Source organism: Episyrphus balteatus, chromosome 1, assembly GCF_945859705.1.
Source record: "Episyrphus balteatus chromosome 1, idEpiBalt1.1, whole genome shotgun sequence".
Classification (NCBI taxonomy): domain Eukaryota; kingdom Metazoa; phylum Arthropoda; class Insecta; order Diptera; family Syrphidae; genus Episyrphus; species Episyrphus balteatus.
In genome coordinates, this window is record NC_079134.1 from 146,434,303 (window position 1) to 146,459,589 (window position 25,287).

At 28.0% G+C, this 25,287-nt stretch overlaps 1 protein-coding gene across 6 annotated transcripts in view; it reads left to right on the forward strand.

Annotated features, from left to right (window-relative positions):
• Positions 1-25,287, forward strand: part of LOC129907327 (transient receptor potential cation channel trpm) — a 282,057-nt gene that overhangs the window by 92,768 nt on the left and 164,002 nt on the right. For 4 of the 6 annotated variants that reach the window (XM_055983461.1, XM_055983462.1, XM_055983467.1 and 1 more), the window contains exon 3: positions 507-823. The exons of 1 other annotated variant lie outside the window; for it this stretch is intronic. In XM_055983461.1, coding sequence (XP_055839436.1) covers positions 776-823 — 48 coding nt within the window. In that variant the 5' untranslated portion in view covers positions 507-775. Of the gene's footprint in view, positions 1-506; positions 824-5,861; positions 6,451-25,287 lie in introns of those variants that run through there. One more of the 6 variants, XM_055983468.1, reaches the window with a different exon arrangement.

The window sequence follows — 25,287 nt, forward strand, 5'->3', positions numbered from 1 at the left end:
AAAAAAAAAAAAAACACAAAAAAAAGTTAAACAAAAAAAAAAAAACACGACACCAGGTGTCGCTTTTTTGTGATTCACATCATTTTTCTTTTTGTTGCTCTATGCTGCTGTGTTGTTTGTCAGAACAAGTGTCCTTTAGATGAAATGTCCTTTGGTCATACATAGAAATCAAGGCTCATATTATATTAACGAACAAAAAAATCACATCTCGTTAGAAGGACACGCCGGACACAGTGTCGCTCCTTTTTCACACAGAAAAAAAAAACTTGTTGATTTCAATAACAAGGACACCTCCATAGAATAATCTATATTATTATATCCTTGTGACAATTTATTTGAGAGTGTGTTTGTGTGTGTGATTTAATTTTATTTCTTTTATTGAATTGTTGTTTTGTGCTGATTTATTTATTTTTTTACCTTCGTCGATTGGTTTTTTTATATACCAAAAAAAAAAAATTATCCTTCCATCACTTCCTACGCCTTCGTGGAATTTGTTTCTATTATAGGAAGCAAGCTGAAGCCATTCGAGGAAGAAACAACAACAGTCATCATTGGAAAGTCTTCGCAAACAGCATCGGCACTGGCCGCAACCCCACCTACACCATCTCTATCCCATCGTCCTTCCCCTCTTCACCATCATCATCCTCCTCATCATCATCATCATCACCAACCACAACAATTGTCGATTTCTGAAACATCCTGCAAAGTGACAGACAAGGCGACGCCGAAGACGGTGAAGGCGTTGAAAAAAACGAACCTAGGTGTGAGGTGGAATATGTTTAAGCCGAAACATCAGGCCAAGCAGAAGCCAAAAGCCAAACCGGTAAGAAGGTCGTCATGAAAGTTTTTGGGATGTATTTTGTTTTTTTTTTTTTTTTTTAAAGATATCATCTTTTTTTTTAAATAATTTTTTTTTATTGAAATTTAATTTTTTTATTTAAAATTAAATTTTATTTTTAACAAATTTAATAATTTTAATTTTGCGCTCGCACTACACATGGTAAAAGCTATAACTAGTTTAAAATATTTTTGTAAAAGGGTAGAAAAAGTTTTTTGTTGAATTTTTTTTTTTATTTGACTATCTTATAGTTTTAGTAGTAAAACAAAAAATACATAAATGTATCTTTAAAAAAGTAGAAAGGCGCACTAAGAGGCAAATTTTTGGGTAGCTCTATTTCTGTTTTGAAAATGAAAAAAAAAAAAAAAATATAATCTTTTCGTTTGAAGTGTGTTCAAGTTGAAAAAGAAAGGAAGAAATTCTTTTTTTTTTGTATTTTTTATATGAATTCATGTTTAAGTGAGTGAATTTGTGAGATATCTATATGTTTTGCATATATTTAGATTTGTTTGTATCTTTTTACTATGCTTCAGCTTTTAGCTTTAAATTTAGTTTTTTTTTTTGTATATTTATGCTTTTAAACTTTCAAAAATAGTTTGAAAGTTGGTTGGTTAAAGCAGTGTTTTTTCGCCTTTAGAATTTAGATTAAAATGCAAATATTGAAAATACATTTTTGAGACAAGTTTTATAAAATGAAGAATAAATTTTAAATACAAAAATTCATTCTTAGTTGATTTTAGTTTTAAGAAATGAAAAACTACATATTTAGATACGTTTTTTTGTAAAATTTGCATTAAGTGGATATAAAGTTTTAATATTTGTTTTGTATTTTATAGAAACAATGAAATTAAGTCTTAAAACTAGTTTAAATCAGTAGAAACTCAACAAATTATAGACTTTTCATCATACATTTTAAAATTCATAGTTCAAAAACATTGTTATTGAATTGGAGAATTATTTTCTTTGTATATTTTAATGTGAACAAGTCAGAAAATATGCTCTGACGAATATGTCGTCGAATTAAAAATAAGTGTGAAATCCTTCAAGATTTAAAAAAACCGATGGCCTTGTCCACTTTAATTAACTTACCTTCAAACATGTTCAAAATCCTCCTAAATTTCTAAAAGCATCTGAACTAGTTTGATTTTAAAAATGAATATAAAGTAAGTTTCAAATTTTACTGATTTTTGAAAATTTTGTAAGAGCTAGACACAAATATTTTTTTTTTCATATCATGTTACTGTCCATTCCCTCACAGAGAAAAATAGACCACATAAAATAAAACAAAAACAATAAGATTTCTCTATGGTTTTCATCCAAGAAGGAAACCATATTAAAACAATCGGGTTTTCCTTATTGTTTTAAAATCTGCAAAAAAATAAAAAAAACGATGACCAGGCTGGGAATCGAACTGGAGACTTCAAATCATTAGTCGCCCACCTTACCACCTGGACCAACCTGCCATGAAAATATTGATCGCGATTTTTGTTCTAGTGCTAAGTTGCAAAAAAAAACAACTTTTCAGTCAAATTTTAATAAGATTTTCTCTATAAAAATAATAAGAAATCCTCTTAAAAAAACCTTATTAATCGTTGATTTTAATAAGATTTCCTTATGAAATGTATGGAAGGTAAAACAATATGGCAATCTGTTAGTTTTTAGCGGGTCATATTTTTCTCTGTGCTCTTCAATTTAGTTTAAGCTTTACCTTTTCAATGTAAAACTAGACATAATAAATATTTTAAATTTTTCATTGTACGTTTTGTAAGTTTTAACGAAAACTTATCAAATACCTCAGTCTTCCAAATCAACTGCGACCGACGGTTAGACTAAGAAAAAAAAAATATTACTCATACACCCCAGTGTACGTTGAATCCATCAAATCTGTTATAGTTTTCTTGGAAAAACTAGTATACATTTTTGAATCACGTCAATCAGAGGGAAAACTCCTTGTTATTCTACAGTTTTTTACTCTGAAAAATTTCCAGATTTAAAAGAAATAAAAAATAAAAATAGAATTAAGATGAAGACATTTGAGGTAAATTTCTTTTGTTTCACCATCTTATTGTCTCCTAGAGAACGTATTTTCGATTACTTTGAAAAAGTATAAATTCAAATCAACTTTTAACTTGACTTCTAATGAATTAAGTGATTCTTTAGATTCTTGAATAAATAAAAACTCTTTAATGCAAATGAGATTGGTTTGGAATAAATCTTCGTTTCCAATTTCGTTTTGTTTTTGTTGAAAATGTTATTATTTTTCTTAAAAAAAAAACAAAAAAATATTTTTATGGAAAGTTTTCTTTGATAAAATTTAATTTAAATAAATTCAATTCACGAAAGGGAGTTAAATAGTCATTTTAATTAATAGTGAAAAAGTATTTGGCTCATTCTTGGACAAAATATAATCTTCAAGAAATAACACTGAATCTCCAAGAAAAAAGTTACGCATACACCCGAGTGTACACCATTAAGATCTAGAATTGTATCTTTGATTAAATTTAAATTTACGATTAGATCATATATGAACATTACGGTGGTCCTTAACACAAAACTAAAGAAGACATCCGCTCAATAGTCTCCAAATAAATAAAAAAAAAGTCTATTTTTTTTTTTAGATTTTTATCTATGTATAATTGTATACCCCTTACACTCGCCCTTTTTCAAAAAGATATTCTTGTATTGTATATTTTATTAAAAATATATTCTTCCATCACCAAGAAATCAATAATTTTAGTACCTATTACGTTTATTACACTTTTTTCTAGATTTCTCAAAAACGGCTAAACCAATTTTTTTTTGCAAATTTCGTCAACACGTTTATATGCAATGTTTAAATAATGTTGCATACTAAAAATAAATTTCAATAGTTTTCTGATTTTTTTTTACAAGGAAATTAAAACACTTATGAAAATTTTTAGTATGAAAAAAAAACATAAAAATAATGGCCCAAACTGTCAAATAATAAATAATTTTATTTAAATTGAAGTCCTATCCCACCGATCTTTCTGGAATGAATTAATAATTCCAAAATATTGTTTTTCAAATATAATCTACTTTGATGATGCAATTTTTTTTTGTTTATTTTAAGTTGAATTAATGCAGTCAAAGAAAAACTTTACCATGCAAAATGTGAACTTCTTAGAATCCTTTTTAAAATATGCTTTGGATTTTTATGGAGCGCTCATTCAGAAATTTTGAATTAAACTGCTTTTTACCCATTGATTCAGTATTAGTTTATTTTAGAAACAAAAATTAACACTACTTTAGAGCATTAAAGAATTTTTTTTTAGACTAAAACAACGTTGTTAGTAGATGCAAAGTGTTCAAATTGAAATAAATATTTCATTTGTAACGAAAACCAAGAAAAAATAGTTTGATTTTCTTTAAGTTATAATACTTTCCCTATAGTACTATGTATATAAAAATTTGTATCACTAAATGTGAAAAAAAAAACGTTTTTAAGCTAAAAAATTCTGACCCTAATAAAAATTTAGTGTGTAAATTGTGCTTAAATAATATTTGAAACTTGAAGTTATTGATTTTTTCTTTAATGTTTATATAGTGTTACAAATAGATTTTTGTAGTCACTACTGTTGCAAAAATATTTTACACCCGTAACATTTTCGAATTGTTATAAAATCATATAAATATCCGCCAAAATTCAGGTGGCCATGGCACACCTAATAGGTAGATGACTGCAGAGCCATTTGGTTTCCGAAACTGCAGTGTGTCTAGTCCGTAGATTTATTTTCGGATTAGATTAGTATGTAATGTAACTAGCTGACCCGGCGGACTTCGTTCCGCCATTTCTTGTATTTATTTCTAATTTTCGACTCTGTAATAAGTTAATTTTCAAATGATAAAGAAGATCAAAACTTGATAAAAATCTATATTTTCCTATAAGTTTAAAATTTTTGGCAGACTTTTAAAATTTCTAAAAAACTAAAAGACTACTCAAAAATGTCCCTAAAAATTAGTTGTTTTTCAAAAATTTGTATTTCAAAATACAGGGCCTATGAAAAAAAATCCGTATTAGAACCCTAATTTTTTTTTAAATATCTTTCTAATGGTGTAACTCAAATTTCTGTGCAAAATTTTGCATACCTGTAATTAGTCTTTTGTCGAAGGTCTATGACTGCAAAAAAAACCTTCACAACTTGGTTTTGAAATGTTTTTTTAATTTTTTCAATACTTTTTTTTTAACTATTGAATAAATTTGTCTATCATTAAAAAAAGTCAACTCTTTACGACTTACCGTTTAGAAAATAGCCTCTTTTTTCAATGTCATGTTACCCCTTTTTACCCTTTTTTTTTGCCTTAAACCTTCTCCTCTTATGCCTCTTTAATTTAAAAAAAAAAAAAATTAAGAAAATAAGTCAGCCGTTGTGGCCGGTTAGCGAACGTACACAAAACCAAACTTTAATATCTATAATAGATGTAATGTGTATCCGCCAAAAATATGCTTACTGGAAATGTAACAAAATCTTTCTTCATATTGAATACGATATCCATGACTTTTCATTCAAAAATCTACAAAATGCATGGCTTCTAAAAGTCACCGAAGTTGACCGAATCGATTTTCTCACGTCACACCCGTTACATACTATCTTAAAAGACATTGTAAATAAATGTTATTTTAAACATATGTTAACAACTTAATGTATTAGGTGTTCAATTTATTAAATACTTTATTTAGTGAATAGGACACAAGCGCAGGAGCAAAAAAATGAAGTAACTGTGTCACGCCCGTGACAAACGAAATAATGATAATAATCATAAATAAATAAAATAATTTTAACCAAAATCATTTGAATTGAAACGAGCAAGGCCAGAAGTCGTTGAATAGTTCTAAAGTACTAACTAAACAAATTTAGAATATCTTAATGAAAAATATTTGACGCACTTTTAAAATCTATAGTGAGTCACTATTTAGTGCATTATAATTTCCTACTAATTTTTCCGAAAAAAAGTGTTACAAAAATTTCTTGAGGTACCTGAATGTGAACTTAAACTTCGCATATCGTTTGTTAGATTATTAGCACGATCACAGTCTAACGAAGACGACGACTACGATGAAAAAGACTAAGTTTCTTATCTCGCTGTCTCCATGCCCATATTATTCCAGAGAATTAAATATTAGTTCAGTCATCAGTTGACAGTCACCTTCATTGTTTTTGTTGCTGTCATTCTCTAACTTCCAAGAGTAACGATATTTCACTCTCATAAATAGTCAGCCAGTTTGCTAGTGTAGTCTCTTTCTTTTTTTTATCAAATCAATGTGTCGTTGTCAGAGAGTTATTGTATCTATATACGCGATTAATGTTTTTATTTAATTTTTTTTTTTTTTTTATTTTGAATTTATTGGTTTTCAATTAGCCTCCACTTCAATCGTGTATTTTGTCATTTGGTCGTGTAAATTACCTCACATCAGTCAAAAAATCTATCACAAACCGCACGAAACTCTTGACGGCTTTTTTTAGAACTAAATGAGTGCCTATCACAAGACATTTCACTCGTGTATCTTTGAAATGAAGTTGAATTTTTTTTTAGTAGTAAAGTGATCGAGAAAAATTAACGAAATTATGTTCTTTGAAACAAAGTGGATTTTCGTAAGTATTTTTTTAACGAAAGTTAAAAGTAAATTAAATTTTAATCAACAAAACTTGACGAATCACTCTTTTGAGACCTTTAACGTCATTGTGAGGGGTGTTGTTCAATAATAATAGACTCGAAACTGCTGAAGTATCTTCAAACTTGTTTCTGAAGTATCTTCTGAATTCTGACAGCTGCGACTGCTGACTTTGTGTTATTGTTTACCAAACGTCAATTTTTTCGTTGATTTTGTTATTATTCGCGATGTGTGTCGATAACTATGCGGCGCGTCTCGACTCGGCGCTTTCAATGTATTTCTGTTTATTATTGTTGGGCCACAGGTTGCCGTTGCTTTCTGCTATAGATATTGTATCTTTTATTGTTTTTTTATTCTGCGTTAGCATTTATAGATTTTTGTTTGGATAAATTCTTGTTTCTCTTGTTTCTTTTTGAATTATGGCTCAGAGAAGAAGATACCCTCATATCTGCATGTGTAAACAATACAATGCAAACATTTGGTTGAGATAGAGTCGTCAGTCGTCAAAGTAGATAGAGATACATATATGTAGATCCAAAAGGGGTTAACGCCTTAGTAAGTTTGTGAATCAATTAATTGAATATGAGATGATTCTGAGGGATAATGTTTATTAATAGATAGAGAGATACATTCTCGTCGTCGTCGTATTGTGTATACAATTTTTGTGTATATTATTATTTTTGTCTGGTTCAATTAATGGGTCAAAGCTGATTGCGTGTTTTTCTACTGGCTTTTGTTTTGAGGTTTTTTTTTTTTTCAATTGTTTTGTTATTTTGGATGTGAGAAATTTTGTATTATTATTATTATTATTATAAACTGGATGTTGGTGTATTTCTTGATTGATTAAGATAACCACTTTGAGACTGGATGCAGGGCAGAGTGATCTAGATAAAATAACGAGATTTAAAAGCGTAGTACCTAAATATACTTTTATAAAAGAGAAATGCTTATTAGTGGAGTTAATAAAGCTCAAAAATTGGCAATATTAGGAAACCCGGCCGAACAGCTTAGATTTTGATGATCTTTTTTTTCAAACGTCGGTAATTAAAAATACTTTAAAGTCTATAGATTAAAAATTGCCGGTGTTGCCGTTTTGATTTTTTAAATATAATTGAAGATTTTTATGAATAAAAACAAATTTTTTTTTTAATTTTTCTTAAATTTCATAAATTAATTGATGCCAAAAGATTGTCTAGGAAATTCAAGGAAAAAAAATATATGGGAGTGAGGGACAATCTTCCATAGTTCAAGCGATAGATGCAATTTTCTTATTAATTGACTTCAAACACAAAAAAAAAATATTTGAACACAACGGCAACACCTACAATATTCAAATATACATTTTTTAAAAGTTAGAAGCTTAGTCATATATGTAAAATTAAAATTAAGTTAATTGAATGAACGGGTTTTGAAAGAATGGTAATTGAACTCAGATTTTTGAAAAAAAAAATTATTGAAAAAATTTCAACATGTCGTTTTTTAAACTTGGTCGTAATATAAAATGCATTTATTTTCAAATTTTTTTGGCCGAAAATTATAAAAGGAAATGTCAATATGTAGTACGGTTTATGAAAAAAATTAAAAAGTATTTCATTTTCGAAGAACTTTTTTTAATAAAAGTTTTAAAAAAAAATGTAACTTATTTTTTTTTTAAAGTTCAACATCTAAACATAAAATTATTTTTTATTCATTCCATAACCCTTACTGTTGAAAGTTATATAGCAAAAATTTAAAGTTCCTATTTACCACAGTCTTTGAGAAAATTAATTATTTCAATGCAAAAATTCAGTTTTAATAAAAAAAAGCATTGAAATTGAAGTAATTTTTCATTTTTTTTTTTCAAAAGTGTGATATATTTTACCTTTTTTGCTTCGAAATTCAACTGATAATATTTATAGCCAAAACTTTTTTTTAAATAAATTCATATTTTATTAGAAAAAGTTTGGAAAAAAGTAATTTTAAATTTTTCTAATAACATTTTTTTTTTTAATTCTGAGTTTGAGGACCATTTTTTCAAAAAGTCTTGATTAAATTTACTGAATTTAAATTTAAAAGATAAGAATGAGCTTCTGGCTTTTTAAAAATGTATTTTAAAATATTTTAGGTGTTGCCGTTGTTTTCAAAATATTTTTTTTGTGTTTGAGGTCAAAATGTTAGAATATTGCATTTATCGCTTAAACGATGGAAGATTGTCCCTTACTGCCTTTTATATATTTTCCTTAAATTACCTAGAGGATCTTTTGCTATTATTTGTTTTATGAAATTTAAGCAAAAAAAATTGTTTTGTAAAAAAAAAAAATTAATTTTAATTTTAAAAAACAATACGGCAACACCGGCAATTTTTAATCTATAGACTTTAAAGTATTTTTAATTACCTACGTTTGAAAAAAAAACCGTCAAAATCAGAGCTGTTCGGCCGGGTTCCCTAATAATTTGCTTTAGTTACTCTTCTATATGAATATTTGGAGATTCATAATTTCTTGTTATTTTGTTTTTTTTGCAATGAAATTCCGAAATTCCAAGTTATACCTACTTAAATTTTGTTATCATTATATTTATTGGGTTGAAATAAAAATTTGGGCATTTTTTACGATGTGTTAAGTAGACTGTTTTTTTTTTTTTTTTTTAGATTACGATGTTTGTTTACCAAACTGACTTCAACTTCATTATTCTACCATGCAAGTGCGATTTTATTTAAAATGACTAAGTCTTGGTAATAGAAATGTAAAATAATTATAATGACAAAATAAAGTCGAAAAATGTTATTTGCCCGATTTTTGTTAGTTTTCTTGAAAATTTGTCCATCAAATCTTCTTATTTTGATTATAATGGGTTTCAAATTTAATGATAAATTTACTTTTGAAAACGTACTAAAATTCAATGCAATTTTTTTTCTTCAAACATGGTCAGGTCATGTATGTATGTAGCTATGTACTACCTAAAAGTCTTTTTGTAAGTAAAGTTTACCGATGCTATCCTCACATATCAAAAGTTTTTTTGGAGTCAAATTTTTCTGTAGCTATGTCATTGCATGTTTTTGAAAACGTGTAGATTTTTTTTTTGAAATTTCTTTTATAAAAAGCTTATTAATATTTTCTTAAAAATGGTGTACCTTCAATTTTTTTTAATGTTGAAGATTTTTTATATATAAAAATTTTTTTCTAAAAATGGATCTAACGATTTTTCAAAAACAAATTCTTTAAATTTATTGCTATACAAGTAGCCAAACTTCGTTTGGTGATCAAAACCATTTAAAAGATGTTTTAGGGGTTATAAAAACAAATTTAAAATTTCTTATGAAATTTCTTAAAAGTTAAAATTATTCTCAAATTATTTTACATATATATAACAAAAAAGAAACTTCACCTAGGATTTGCAGCAGTTTTGAAGAGAGGTTTATTTTGAGAATAAATCTCAGTTTACGTAATTTTTTGTTGGGTGGGACATCCGCTATTTAAAAAATCGCATTACTCTCAATATATCGAAAACGACTTGTGGCACAGAAAATTTGCTGATTTTTTTGGTTTGAAAATACAATTATCTTTTTTCTCCCATATCTCATTTCCTCATGCGAGCCATACTTTCTGAGTTACATCGCAGTAAAACCTGTGTTTTTTAATGTTTTTTATTTCCGAAAAATTTATGTTGGAAAAAATTAAAAGTAACATTCTCCAACTCTTAAAGTATAGCTTATTAGAAAAAAGACACTTCCTTTAATCAAAACATACGCACGACAAGTTCTAAGTAAGATTAACATGGACCATAACTTGGGTGCAGTTATTGAAGTAAAATTGATAAAAGTAGAATGCCCTAGCAATGTTATTGACATTATTCTACTTATTCCAATGTCAGCAAACGTTTAAAAAAAAAATAATCACTATCATTTTTTATTTTAAATGTGAAATAGGGTAAAAGCGGGTGAGATGGCATACATTTTTTGTTTCTGTCATATTTTACAAAGTAAACCACATTCCATATTTCTAACAATGCAAAAATGTTCTATATTCAATATCCAACGTATTATTTGGTTTACAGAATTTTATATTTTAAATTTATATTTTTAAATTAATATAGAAAAAAAGTTTAAAAAAAACCATCTCCCCCTCTAGGGTGGGTGAGATGGCGCATGAGTTTGTTTTAGGTTTCTATTGCCAAATTCATTGCACAAATGGTTGAACGATGTCAAAGAGTCAAGCAATGCATGCCATATAATAGACTGCAACTAGTCGTCTTTTTTATAAAATGTGAGCTTGGCTGAATTACTTTAAAAAAAATATTTCGAGGGTGATATGGCACATGCTAACACTATACTCAATTGAAAAATTTTTGTACGGAATGCGCCATTTCACCCGCAAAAAACTGCGCCATCTCACCTTTTTTCGGATAATTCCTATTCGTAAGCACCCATAAAAAGCAGATAGAACTAGAGCTCAGATTTCATGCGCAATCCGTAGCTTATACTCTCTTGTTTGTATTGGTGTATCAAGGGCATCTAAGATCCCAACGACTCACAAAATATCGGAACAAAAAAAAAAGAGCGAAAAAAAAAATTCGAAAAAAATCATCACATGATTTACTTTGAATTTTTTTTTATTTTTTGTATCAAAGACAAAGAAACGAATACTGGCTACTTCGATTTAAAATATTTAAAGAAAGCTAAAAATATTTTTCATACATTTTTAGAGCAATAAATGTAAAAGATATTTAAAGTGCGCCATCTCCCCCGCCGCGCCATCTCACCCGCTTTTACCCTAAATTTGTGTTTTGGTTAAATAGATTTGCTAAACGTTTAAATAGTTTGCTTTAGTTTAATTATATTTGCTTTTGGGTTAAATTGATTTGCTTTTAGTTTAATTATATTTGCTATAAAGTGAAATATATTTGCTAAAAGGTGAAACTAATTTGTGTTTAGGTTAATTAAAAGTGCGAATGCTATAAGTAATTTTTCTTAATTTTCAACAAAAATGTCTTGAAATAGACGTTTTTAATTACCTATCAAAATTTCAAAAATATTTTTAGCTAATAGCGAACTCAAATCAATCAACTTTCAAATCAAAATTCCTCAAATCTAATCTTGTGCCACGACTATGAATTCCATCCCTAGTATTAAAAAACTTGCAAAATCTAAAGTTTTAAAATTAAAACTATAAAATTAATTTATAAATTTTTCATATAAAAAATTTAATAGTATACGTCGCGTCGTCGTTTGGAATTAAGGAAATGGTTTGATCAATTTTGAACACGATTTTTAAATTTTTGTTTAAACAGGAAAGTAATATTTAGTTTTTCTTTTGTATTTTTATTCAAAATTTCATTAAATACATTAAAAAAAAAGTTACTTTGGAGAAATAGTTTTCCAAAGCTTGTCAACATAAAGAACATAAATTAATTAAATAGAAACTTCTGTGACTTTTATCCACTCAGAATATTGTTTGAAAGTTTCTTCTGTTCTATAATTATGATATTTAGTGGAAAATGCCATTTCTTAAACGCCCTTTTATAAATTTTACTTTGTATCGTCATAAATTAACTTCTTATCTTTAAAATTTTAATAAATTGTACAATCTGCGATCGATAAAATTTAAGTGTGGTTATAAGTGGAGTAGGTAAGATATAAAAACAAAATCTCAGTCTGATAACAATTTATTTTTTTTTCAATTTATAGCAACAAAATTACGTATGTACTTACATTCTATTTTGCTTTTTAAGAAACAATTTGTGTATCTTTTTCAATTCAAAATTATTTTGGCTAAGTTTTTTTAGTTTATAATCTCTATGCGAAATTAATAAACGTCATCATTTTTCTGATTTTAAATAGATTTCAACTTACATGATTGGGTCACTTTCGCTTATACGAAAAGTTTTTTGGAATATTTATTTTAAAAATAATAAATAATAAATTCGAAACGAGTTCAAAACGCGTCCAAAACGCGCCCAAAACTTTTCCGAATTGCGTCCAAAACACATACAAAACGCGTCTCAAACTCTTCCAAAACACGCCCAAAACACGTCCAAAATGCATCCAAATTAATTTACAATTTGGTTTAAACTTACTAAAAAATCTTCTACTTAGGAAGTAAGCCATTTTTTTTTTGTATAATAAAGAGTTTTTGAAAAAAAAAATTGAAAATTTTTTGAGCCGTTTAATAAAAAATAGTTTTCCTTATACATATACAAATTTCAAATTTTGTTTTTTAAATTGTGTATTCCATTATAGACCAGTGCCAATAATTTTTGAAAATAAAAAAATTATTAGCAGCATATAGGTGTTGGGAAAATTTAGGATAAATGGTATAAGAAAGGGGAAAAATAAATTGCCCACAAAAAAATTGGGGGAAAGGGGGTGGGTGGGCGAAAAAGTGGGGTGGGTGTCAAAAATCATGGTTTTTTACGATTTCTGTCAAAACTAGACGTCTTATCGAAAAAAGTCAAATGCAAAAGTTGTAGGTAGTATAAATGTCTACAACTTTTACTCAAACATTTTTTTTCTGAAACCTCAAAAATATTGGAAAAAATGCAAAAATACGATTTTTTTATTTTTTATTTTTATCTTTTACTTTGTTATGTTTTCTATCCATTAAAAATGTTTTTTGAGCAAAAAGTGAATTTTTGGATTTTTGACGAATTTAATTTGAAAAAATAGCCTATTTTTCAATCAAAAAAGTTACCGAAAAAATTTTTGATTTTTGAAAATTTTGGAATGCAATTATTTAGCTTAAAACCTTTTTTTAAAGATTGTGTGGAAAAACTATACTTTTGTTTTAGAAAATATTGAGAAAAATTGAAAAAGACAAAAGAAACGATTTTTAAGATTGATTTTTCCGTAAATGACAGTAATATTGGCGAGAAATAATTTTCCATAGAAACCAAATTATACTTTTCTAATGGTCATTGACCTTTTAAATTTAAATCAAGCACTAGAATAGCTCTAACGTGCAAAGTTTTTGAGATATTGAATTTTGAACGTCCAAAACACTATTTTTGTGATGTTTTGCATGGTAATATCTCAAAAACGTGATATGATAGAATTTTTATGACTTTGGATTCGAGCTCAGCGCACAAAAAACCATTAGAAAAATATACTTTGATTTCTATAAAAAAAAAACTTTTTGACTAGTGAATTCGAACAGGGAAGAAAAAATCGAATGCCTTGTTCGAATTCACTTGTCAAAATTTTTTTGTGGGCAATTTATTTTTTTCCTTTCATATACCATTTATCCTAAATTTTCCCACCACCCTTATGCTGCTAATAATTTGTTCAACTTTTGCCCTCTGAAAACCGGATTGGCACTGGTCTATTATGAAAGAATAACGAATCGACACTTAAAAACAAATTTTCAGTAAATTTCAGGGGCCCGTTTTTAAAAATCTGATTTTACAAGAAAGAGAAAGAACTTTTTTTTTTAATCCAAAAATGTTTATCGAGGGAACTAAAAATAATTTTTTTTTATGAAGCTGGAAAAATCATTGTGTCAGTAAATTTCTTAAAGTTCAAAAATAAAATAATGGTTTAACGAGATCTTAGCGATCCATTTAGAGAAATTCAATTGACTAACGAACGATTAATATTAAAAATCAACAAAATCCAACTTTGTTCATCGACAAAAAAAAGTTCACTACCATTTAATTTTTTTTTTCAATAACAAAAAAAGGTTACGTATACACCACAGTGAACATGTAAGTTTAAACTTAAAAAATCAAGTATGTACCAAAATGTTTCTGTTGATCAAACAAACATAAAAATACAAACATCTAGGACTAAAAATAATATAAGACTTTAAGACATCCAAGTATCACTGCATAATCGTGAAATACTTAGTAACTTTTACTTAACGTCTAATAACTAATTAAGTTGTTAAGATTTTGTCCTTAAAATATATACATATAGACCATTCTCCTTCCTTTGCTATTATTTCATAATGTCACTCAACTCCCCTAACAGTTTAACTTCTTCTCTAAAACAAAAACAAAAAAAAAAAAACAAAACGTCACTAAGGTATTACAACGTTTTATTTAACTCAAGTGTCATAGTTACAAAACAAAATAGAATCCCTCTTTTAATAAAGTTTTCCCTTTTTTCTCCAAAACCAAAAAGGATGCCAAGTCCTTTTATATTTCTTTCTTTTTTAAATTCTTTGGAATCATTTCAAAAAATGTTAGACTTAAACTGTCTAAAACATTCATCCCATTTGCCACCACCAAAACCAACAAGAGCTAAACGAAATCGTTTGTTTGTGTGTGTTCGTTTTTTCGTTTTTGTTTTTTTTTACAAAGTATAAAATTGATTGAGATACAAATGCACTCTGACAGTCTCAACCACAAATTTTTAAAGGATTTTTCAGACAACAGTTTTCATGAATGTACACAATGTCTGTCTGTATATGTGTCAGAGTTGTAAAAAAGAAGAAAAGACGTTTTCATGATGTGTGTATGTGTGTTGTGCAATGTGCAGTATGCCATCATGTTTTTTTGAGTCACTCTCATATTAAATGGAGCATTAGGGAGGAACAAATTAACAAGAATATATGCTCCTTGGGTAAGGAAACATTTTATTAAAATGGCAATGTACCGAAGAAGAAGTAAATTTGAAAAGAAATCTTATGTATTTTATTGACACAATTTTTGGAATGTATTCTAGGTACTTTGTAAGTTAGTTGCAATTGAGTTGAATTCATGTGAAGAATTTTACAGAAGAGGAACTCAACTGTTAAATAGATTAAGGACCTTTCAGACTCTTAATAGGGTAATTTTCATTCAGTGACACTTTTATTTGTGTTTTTGAAATTTGTTTTTTAATTTGCTTGTGAACTGCCAATATTTTTATTGCAATTTCCAATTTGGCAGTTTTCAATAGATCGATAGTTGTAAAATAGTTTTCTTCAACGATAGTTTTTTCATTCAAATAATTTTTTTATCCACCAATAGTTTTTTCATTCGAATAATTTATTTATTCAATAGTTTTTTCATTCGAATAGTTTTCTTAAACGATTGTTTTTTTATTCGAATATTTTTGTTGATTATTTTTTTGATTATTCGATAGTTTTTATCCGAAAGTTTATTCGATAATTTATTCGATAGGTTTTATTCGATAGTTTTACTGGATAGTTTTTATTCGAATAAATAAATGAATGTAGTTTTTCATTCGAATAGTTTTTTTTTTATTCGATAGTTTTTTTATTCGAGTATTTTTTTTTTTGATTCGATAGCTTTTATCCGATAATTTATTCGATAGTTTTTATTCAATAGTTTCACTGGATAGTTTTTATTCGAATAGTTTTTTTTTATTCGATAGTTTTTTTATTCGAATATTTTTTTTGAATCGATAGTTTTTATACGATAGTTTATTCGATAATTTATTCGATAGTTTTTATTCGATAGTTTTACTTGATAGTTTTTATTCGAATGAATAAATGAATGAATAAACTATTCAATATTTCAAATCATTCAGTTACTAACTATCGATAGTTCAAATTATTCGATAGCTCCCATCACTAGTTTTCAATACCTCCCCCATGAACCAAATCAAACAATAAAAATGATATTTTCCAATTTGCAGTAAAATCTTGGCACTTCCATTAACTCAAGGACGAATGTCCTTTCAATATAAAGTATAAATAAGATACTTTTCCTGAAGCATCTTAAATATTAACTCATAAAAGCTAACTTCACCTGCTACCATCAAAATGCAGTAGCAAATATGCCCCCAAACGTCCAGAAACCAGAATACCATCATATCCTTTCATTGAGTCATAATAATGCTTAAGGATACATGATCCAATTAGGATGCAAACCCAAAAGTGCAATATTCCTTAATCTAATAACAAAACGAGAGAGATTTTGTTTATATTCATATTTTTGTAGTGTTTTTTGTTGGTGGTGCATTAAAATTAACAGCGACCAACCAACCAATTTTGGAAAACTATCTTGGTAATCCTTATTTTCTCTCCAAGCCAAGTTGGTGAAAACTTCTTCACAATTCCTGGAAGTTTCAATACTTTATTTCTGCCTTCGGCCAGCCTGTAGATAGCCCAAGTGGTTTTAAGTTATGATTTTTTTTTGTATGTTGAAGAGAGAGATGATGGCAAAGTTTTGAGTAAAACCTCAACGAAAATTTCAAGAAGTTTGACCAAACTCTCATACACTGGAAACTCGTTTGTAGAAAATGTAGATAGTTTGTTTATATATAAAATGATTGGATTTGAATTAGTTTTGGTTTTGTTGTCTCGTTGTTGAAAAGTTGCAAAAGATGTAAGCTATAACCGCGCCATGAGTTGTTTATATAATTTTTTATTTTTTTTTTTTGTGGTGAAGTGAACCTTTCATAATCCTTCCCTTAGTCAAGTTTTCTTTCTTTTTTTTTTGGTTCATATCCCCTTTAACTTGATGGCAAAAAAACAGAGAAGGGACTTTATGAGAATATTTTGTATAAAAGTTTTGTTATGATTCTATTGAAAGTTTTGTCTGAGAAAGCAAATTTGAAAGTGAAGTGAAAATGTAATTTTAAAAAAGAAAGTCAAAGTTTCCTTTGTTATAGAAAAAAACAACACTATTCTAGAACAATATTTTGGCTTTGAAAAAATATTGAACACTATTACTTTGGCTTTAAAGAATTTTTAATAATAAATAAGTTTGAAAACACACACAATGAAAGAGACAGGTGTTTCTTTCTGACCTTTCTTTTGTCTGGCATTTGGAAAGAATTTATACAAATGAAACCTTCAGTAAAAAGAAAATCGAATTCAAGAAATAAAGTTTTGCATGAAAATCAAAGAAACTTAGATAGTTGTGACTTTTGTGTCATTGAACAAATGTAATGAAGAATTCCAATTTAAAATCTTCCTGCGAAAACTGAGATTAGAATTCTAGGTGGGAAATTTTCTGTTATGGTTCATACAAAAGAGCTACAACGAGCTATGAAGAGTACCGAGAATTTTTTTTTTTTGAAAATCGTAAGATTTCAAAATTGTATACATACTTTAATAATTGTCTAATAAGTTCATATTCACAGTAAATAGAATCTTGTTTAACTGACTTAAAAAAAGGAGGAGGTTCAATTCACGGAATTCGTTTGCATATAATTTTTTAGATAATTCTATTATTAATAAGCTTAACTTCGCTTATTTTTGGTTAAAATTAGTAAAACTGGAGCTTTTACCTAAAAACGAACAAACATTTTTTTTACGAATTCTGTATAAACTATGTAAAGGTATTAGACTGATTCAAACAAAATTTTTTTTTTTGTTCAAAGCATTACCGAAAATATTGTTGGAAATGACGAAAAAAAATACTGTAAAAGTTTCAGTCCCTAATTTTAACATTTAGTACCGCCGCATCGCAAATTTCTATTTCCCATACGATTTGTATGGGAAAGATTGTGTATTTGTGTTTAGAATTTTTTATATTTTTAATGGTTTATCAAAAAGGCTAGATTTATTCATTTTCTTGTATAAAATTGAACGCTCTACAAAATTGCATTTATAAAATTAAAAAAAAAAAAAAAAACGGACGCGAAAAATTAATTAAAATAATTTTTAGTTGAAAAAAAAAATTAATAATTCGAATTTATTGAAGAAATTTAATATGATAGTATAAGGGGTTTGAGAGTTGTATAAAAAGATCTGTGAAACCGAAACACAACATAGAATACAAAAATTAGAAAATTTTGCCAAATTTTTTGAAAAATCCAATAATTTCGTCAAAAAATCGGAAAAAAATGAGAAATAATTACTTTTTATATTTTAAAGTTGAATAACTTCGAAACGCGGGGGTAAATCAAAAAAATTAATAAGAGATTTTTTGTAGAGCGGACAATTTTATAAAAGAAAATGATTAATGATGGGCGGTTTTCACATTCACATTAAAATAAGATGAAGTTCACATTAATTTTAACTGAGTTAAAGTGGAATCACTTTATTTTAAGCGGATATAACTTTAATTTAAGGTGGTGAAATTTAATGTGCTCATCAGCTTAGTTTAAGGCAGAGACCAGAAATAAAAGTCAACCTTTATTTTCAATCGGTTTCTCTCTGAGAGTTACCACATTACTTTAAATTGTTTCGGTTAAGGTTTGAGATTTATTTTTAAAAATCAAAAATAAAGGTTATCGGTTGAGATTTATTTTTTATTTTTTAAAATATCTCTGGAAAAACCTTTAACCGTTTTCTCTGAAAATAAATCAAAAATGGTCAATTCAAAGGAAAATGTCGAATATGTCAAGAATGTCTTTATATTGCAAAAATAAATATGAAAATGATGTTTTTTCTAAGTTTATGTATTAAATAATGTATGAACTAAATAGACTCTCAAAGTTCTTTAGACCCAAGATTATATCTCTTTTCGTTTAAAGTAAAATCTAAAGACGAAAATCTGTTTTCCCCTGTGATTTGAGTCGCTGGGACGACAAGCCAAACCAATACCATTTAGAATATTTCAGGAGACCGATGTTCTAATATCTAGGTCAAAGCGTTCAGCTTCCAGAAGCGTTTTCGCCCGCCCAATTTCAAACGGCTATATTTCGGAATTTTGAAAAAATGAAAAAAAAAATTTTGATGACCAAAGGTAGCGGGGACTCTAACCTACATTTGGGTACAACTCCCATTCTTGTATGTGCACGCGTTCTCAAACCGGGAGAACTTAAATGTAAAAAAAGTTAAGCCCGATTCTGAAAAAATAGACATGATGTGGCGGTTTAACATGGAAGATGATTTTTTAAAAATCTGACAATGTGCAAAGGGTAGGCCCATGACACAAGCTATCATTTGACATCACTACCAAAAATTGCTCTCAAGCGGTTTAGCTTCCAGGAGAGTTCAAAGATTCGGGGATTTTTCGAAAAAAAATTTTACCCCAACTTTCAAACGCGATTTTCTCGGAATTTTGAAAAAAAAAATCCAAAAACCCGATTATACCACTATCGGGAAGCTGTCAATATAAGCTTTCATATGGCACCACTCCCATGTCTCTAGGAATTGAATTTTTTCTCTCAGCGATAAATCTCATTGGTTGACCGAAACATAAAAAAATACAAAATAAATAAATACAAAATTGACCGAAATTTTTCTTTTTTAAAAATAAAGGTTATTTTATGACCTTTATTGAAAATGGCGACAAATAAGAGTTATTAAGGAACCTTTCAAAAGGTTGAGATTTATTTCTGATCTCTGGTTTAAGGTGACATTTTTTTCTCCGTGTATGAAATTCGTTAAAAAAATCAAATCAACCAAGTGATGAGTGAAACGAGCAAAAATTTAAGACCTATAGAATCCTTTTGTTTTTTTTTCCATTTTTAAATAATAATGTTATAAAAAATTAATATTTTTTTTTTCTTAAAAATCAAAGCAGCGTTACGTAACTCGTTTGTACCCTAGTTTCTTTTCCAAGTTGTTTTAGTCATTCGAAAACCAGTTGCATATGTTTTGTTTTTTTTTTTTTTAATTTTTTTTATGAGTTCAAAAATTTTATAACCAAAGTTTTGAAAACTATTGTATATTAAATTGTTGGCTCTTAGATTCAGTTAACTTGTATTGAATCTTATTTGTACATATCACTGGTCTGCAAAATTTAACTTTTTTTTTTCTCCTTCAACTAACCTTTTGATAGGTATTATGAAAGATTAGACTTTCCTCAATCTAAATCTTGTTTCAGAAAAATTCTATCAGATACCATTTTTGTAAAAATGATTTTTGAAAAATGTGTGTTTCTAAAAAACACCCTTTTAGATTCATTTGAACTTGTATAAAATTAAAACTATTTGTCGCATTGAGCTCAAATTTAGAGGACTTATTCTTCATAAAATGATTTACACCAAATATGTCCTGTTACATTAATGTTTACTCATTTTTTAAAATACTGATTGACAAAAAAAGCAGACATTTCGAAATCCTTCACTTTTTAGTAAATCCTACATGAACAAAAGCACCTTAATTAAGGAAAATGTAAAATATCAATGCCCATTATATTTAAAAAGTCAAATAATGTAAAAAAAACCATAGTAAAATACATTAAACAAAATTTGTACTGCATTGTAAAACTTCAGATTTGTTTCTCTTAGAAACAAAAGTATACTTTTCTTATAGTTTTTGATGTGCTGAGTTAGAATCCGAAGTAAAAATTCTATCACGTCAGGATTTTGAGATATTCGCATTAAAGTATCACAAAATCAAGTTTTTTTTTTTAGAAATTCCCAAAAAACCACTACATCTCAAAAACCAGAGCTGACCGAATTTTTTTGAGCTCGGATTCAAAATCAGCACACTAAAGTCCATTAGGAAAGTATACTTTTGTTCTAAGGAGAATGATATATTAATATTTAGAGATCAGTTTCTTTATGGTAAGATATGCCAAACCAACTAAGCTTACTTAAATTAAGATATCTCGGAGAAGAAAAGAGATATTGAAAAGATTGAAACTGAATTTGAAAGATAAAAATAAGTTCTTTTATAAACCATAACAATTTTAATTGAAAAAGATTACATTTTGCCAAAATATTTCTTCGAAGACAGCAAAAAACTGGGTTTTTGAGATTTTCTAACTGCAATATCTAAAAACGTGACGTGCTAGGTCAATTCTGACTTCGGATTCGGAATCAGCATACAAAAATCCTTTAAAAAAAGTATAGTTTTATTTTAAGGAAGATTTCCTTGCAGACCAGTGTACGTATTTGTCTATACATTTTTAGCAAATAAAAAGATTTATGAAATTTCGAGACGTCATAAATATTATTAAATTTTGGAGCCTATTTATTTTAGGGCTACTTTTTTCCTCCTCTTTAATTGTCTTTTTTCCAAAATTTACGAAGATAGATTCCTTGCAAAAGACTTTACCAAATCGACAGGGATACTCCCTTAAGAGGAATTTTCAAGGCTCCCAAAAAGATACATGCTCAAAGAAATGATTTGAAGTTGTATTTCAATTTGCCTTATTCATAAGCTCGTTGCAATATTTTTTCTGTACTATTGCGTTTAAATTAAAACAACACAAAAACTCGTTCTTTTTCACATTTGTGGTGAATTTTATGAAAATATATTTTTTTTTAATTTTCAATAAAATATTTTTGAAATTTTATTTTTTTTTATAAAAACTTAAAATAATGGGAAATCAAAACTGGAGATTGTTTTTTTTTTCGTCTAAACTATTATTTCTTTCAATATGTCTTTTACATTCTCATGTTGACATACAAAAAACCAATCTACAAAAAAAATCCTTCCTTCATTATATCACACTGTCTAACCACGTGAGAAATTGATACTACTGTCATCCATTTCAAATTCTATACATCCAATATTATCTCTTTTATCACAATTGACATGAACTTACCTATAGAAGAATCCTTAAATAAATTGGTTTCCATCGTTCCTACACTTTCATTGATATGATGTATCATTTTGTATCCACCATTTTCTTTTAATTTATCTCTCAAGAAATTCATCTATTACCCGGTTACTATGTTTTTCTTTTTTCAAAATCATCAATTTAATATAATCACGTATTTTTTCTTCAAAAAAACTTTTAATTACAAAAAACCGTTTCCTGTAAATTTTTATAAGAATAAATAATTTTGAAATAATCTAGGATATAATCAACTCCCCATGTAGTCGATTACTCAAAAGAAGGAGTAGAAAAAGAAATCCAATTATTATAGAAGACAACACTTTTAAAATTTTTGACAGATAAATAAATTAAAAATTCCATCAAAAAACATTTCAAAAAAAAAAAAAAATATAAATTAGTAGGTACAGAAATATTGACCTTCAAAAGAAGCCTCGGGGAGAGAGAATATCCTTTAGAACTTTTGGACTTGAAACCAGTTAATGTTATATCCTTAATGACTCTTCATAAAAGAGATATTGCTTTTCTTGTTTCGATAGAAATTTATTGAATCGAAAGAAAAAACGAAAAAAAGGTTAAAATTATAATATTCACAAGGGATTTTTACAGGGCCGTCTAGAGAAAGGAGGCAATGCTATAACTCATAAAGGGCCCCGGTTTAAAAGGGCGCGTGTTTCGAACAACTTTTTGAAACTTTCTTCGGCGAAATCGTTTAGGATAAAAATATTGAGGGATTAAGAATTTTTTCAAAGTTTTGGAATTTTTAGAAATCTTCAAATTTTAAACAAAAGTCGCCCTATTCGAAAATTGATAATTTTCTAAGAAAATTATGTTCTTCTATTTTATGAAGAACGCTGCAGCAATTTTTGTTTTTTTTATTGAAAAGAAACATTTCCTCTCAAGAACATTTATTGACACTTCAAGCCCAAATTCCCTTTAGCCGGCCCTGAAATTTGTAAGAAAAGTTCATCGTAAGCATTTTATAAGAGAAGAGAACTAAAAAAAAAATCCAATGTGATGTTAATTACTTGTCAAAGTAAATGAAGCATACTTCATTTCCAGTAAAAAAAAATGAACTATCAATTATCACAATTTTCCAACTTCCTTGTGGGTGATTACGTTGTCACTTGTTCAACAAGAACTTTTGATCCTTAATACACCTTTGACATTAATTCTGATGTAAGCATTCGCACAAAAGACTAAAAAGGTTGCTAAGGGTTACGGAATTTTTTGGATATATTGAGTCATACAATGAAATAGTTAAGCTACCGCAAAATTGTTACATTTAATTTCAAGGATATTCGCATTTATAAGAATCTTGGGTAAAATTTGACAGGATTATATGCGGTTTTGACAAGGTCGTAAGGTACACACATTTTCAACGAAGGTATGCAAAGGTTATTTAATAGAATGACAGTAAATTTTGCTCTCTTATCTGGGTAAGGAAGGAAAATTGATATAATTTGATTCTAAGAAAAGACACTCCTGGGTTGACACTTTATCGTCAGCCTTCTTCGTTTGACATGGATATGACCTGTTTTAATTAGTTCTTCTTCACATTCAATTAACTTCAAAGCAAAAGGTGGAGGTTTAACCCCACATTCAGTTTAAATGTTCAAATATGCGTTAGGCACACTCACACTCCGCCTTCTTTATTCGGGACATATGTTGAAAGAGAGAGGGTTTAATAGCTCGCAAGCATTTCAAAGTTCAACTAGAGGGCTCACCTCAAGTTATACCACACACAAAAATAGATACTATACATATTGTTGTCGTATGTGGAGAAAATTTTCAAACGATATATTCCATGAGGAGTAGGTACTTTTTCCAGTTCATTGCGACAAAAGCATGAACCACACTGAAATTTAGGGTAAAATGGGGTAATGTGGATATTTCCTTTGCTACAAAAACTCATAGAAGTTATCAGAGAAGAAAATGAGTCTCCTATTTCAAATTGCAAAATGTATGTTACCAGAATCCATTAAATTGCTATTTTATCTCTATTCACCCTACAAAAAAAAAAAAATATAATCAGACTTTCTGGTTCTCATTTTCAAACCAAAATCAGTCTTTTTCAAAATTCATTTTTATAGAACATAAGAAACTCACACCTTTCATTTTTTTTATAAGCCATTTTACCCTATTCACCCTACAAAAACAATAAATTAAATTAGTATTTATCGATTTTATTAGAAAAAAAACTAATTTTCTTTAAATTTTTTTTTTAAATTGAGAAATTTGTACTTTTCAGTTTTCCCCATAAGCCATTTCACCCAATTTACCCTACAGAAAAATCATATAAATCAGACTTTCCGGCTTTTATTAGAAAACTAAAATCAATCTTTCATTACATTAGTAGAATTTGGGAAATTCATAATTTGCAATTTTCACCATAAGCCATTTTACCCTATTCACCCTACAAAAAATCATTTAAATTAGACTTTATCGATTTTATAAAAACGACAGCTAGTCATCTTTTCAAATATTTTTTTAAATTAAAAAATTCGTATTTTCAAGTTTTCTCTATTAGCTATTTATCCTATTCACCCTACAAAAAATAAATCATATACCTAAATCAAACTTTTTGGCTTTTATTAGAAAACCTAAATCAATTTTCTTCGAAATAAATTTTCTAGAACCTGAGAAATTTGTTCTTTTCAGTTTTCTCCATGTGTCATTTTATCCCATTTTACCCTATTTTATGCCTTGTTGAACACAAAATTGTCACTGTTTTCTCTTCTGAAAAGGACACGAAGGGCGGCGCGAATAGATATAGATGCTATAATGTATTCCCAAAACTATAAAGAGAAAGAGTTTTCGGTTGAGAAAATCGAACGACCCATACATGTGAATACACCATCAACCTCTCCTAACCAAAATGTTGTATTGTCCCTGATGTTCTTTTCGTGATGGTGAGGAAGAGTGAAAAGGGTTTTTTGAAAATTACAAATTCTTATCACTCTTGTTTGTGGTTTTATATATAGAAATATAGAATAGAAACGAAAGGTTGAAGGCTGTGAAACATGAATGAAGAACATCGCCGTCAAGGGAAAACAAATGAAAAATTATTAAGAGTGATGTGTCGTGTGTGTGCAAGTGAGTGGTTTTTGTATGTCATCTATTTTCTATAGGAGGTGTAGTTAGACGTTTTTGAAAATTTAATTTTTGAATATTTTCTTCTTGTTCGATTTAATTTTTCAAAGGTATCAAAATTATCAGGAGGAGATGGGTGATGGGTGGAGAAAATATCATTTTGACAGGAGCACAAACACATCATGTACCTACCTTATCTCTTGTAACTTATTTTTTTGTTGTGGTTGTAAGCCGCGAGATGAATTGGCGAATAATGTGCTTTGTGGCTTTTATGGCATAAAAAAAATGAATTTTTCATGATGTACTGCCGCGCGAAATGTGTGAAATAATGTTCTTAGAGTACTTTTTCATACACCATACACTTGAGTAGAGTTTTGTTTGTGTTCATTTTTTTATC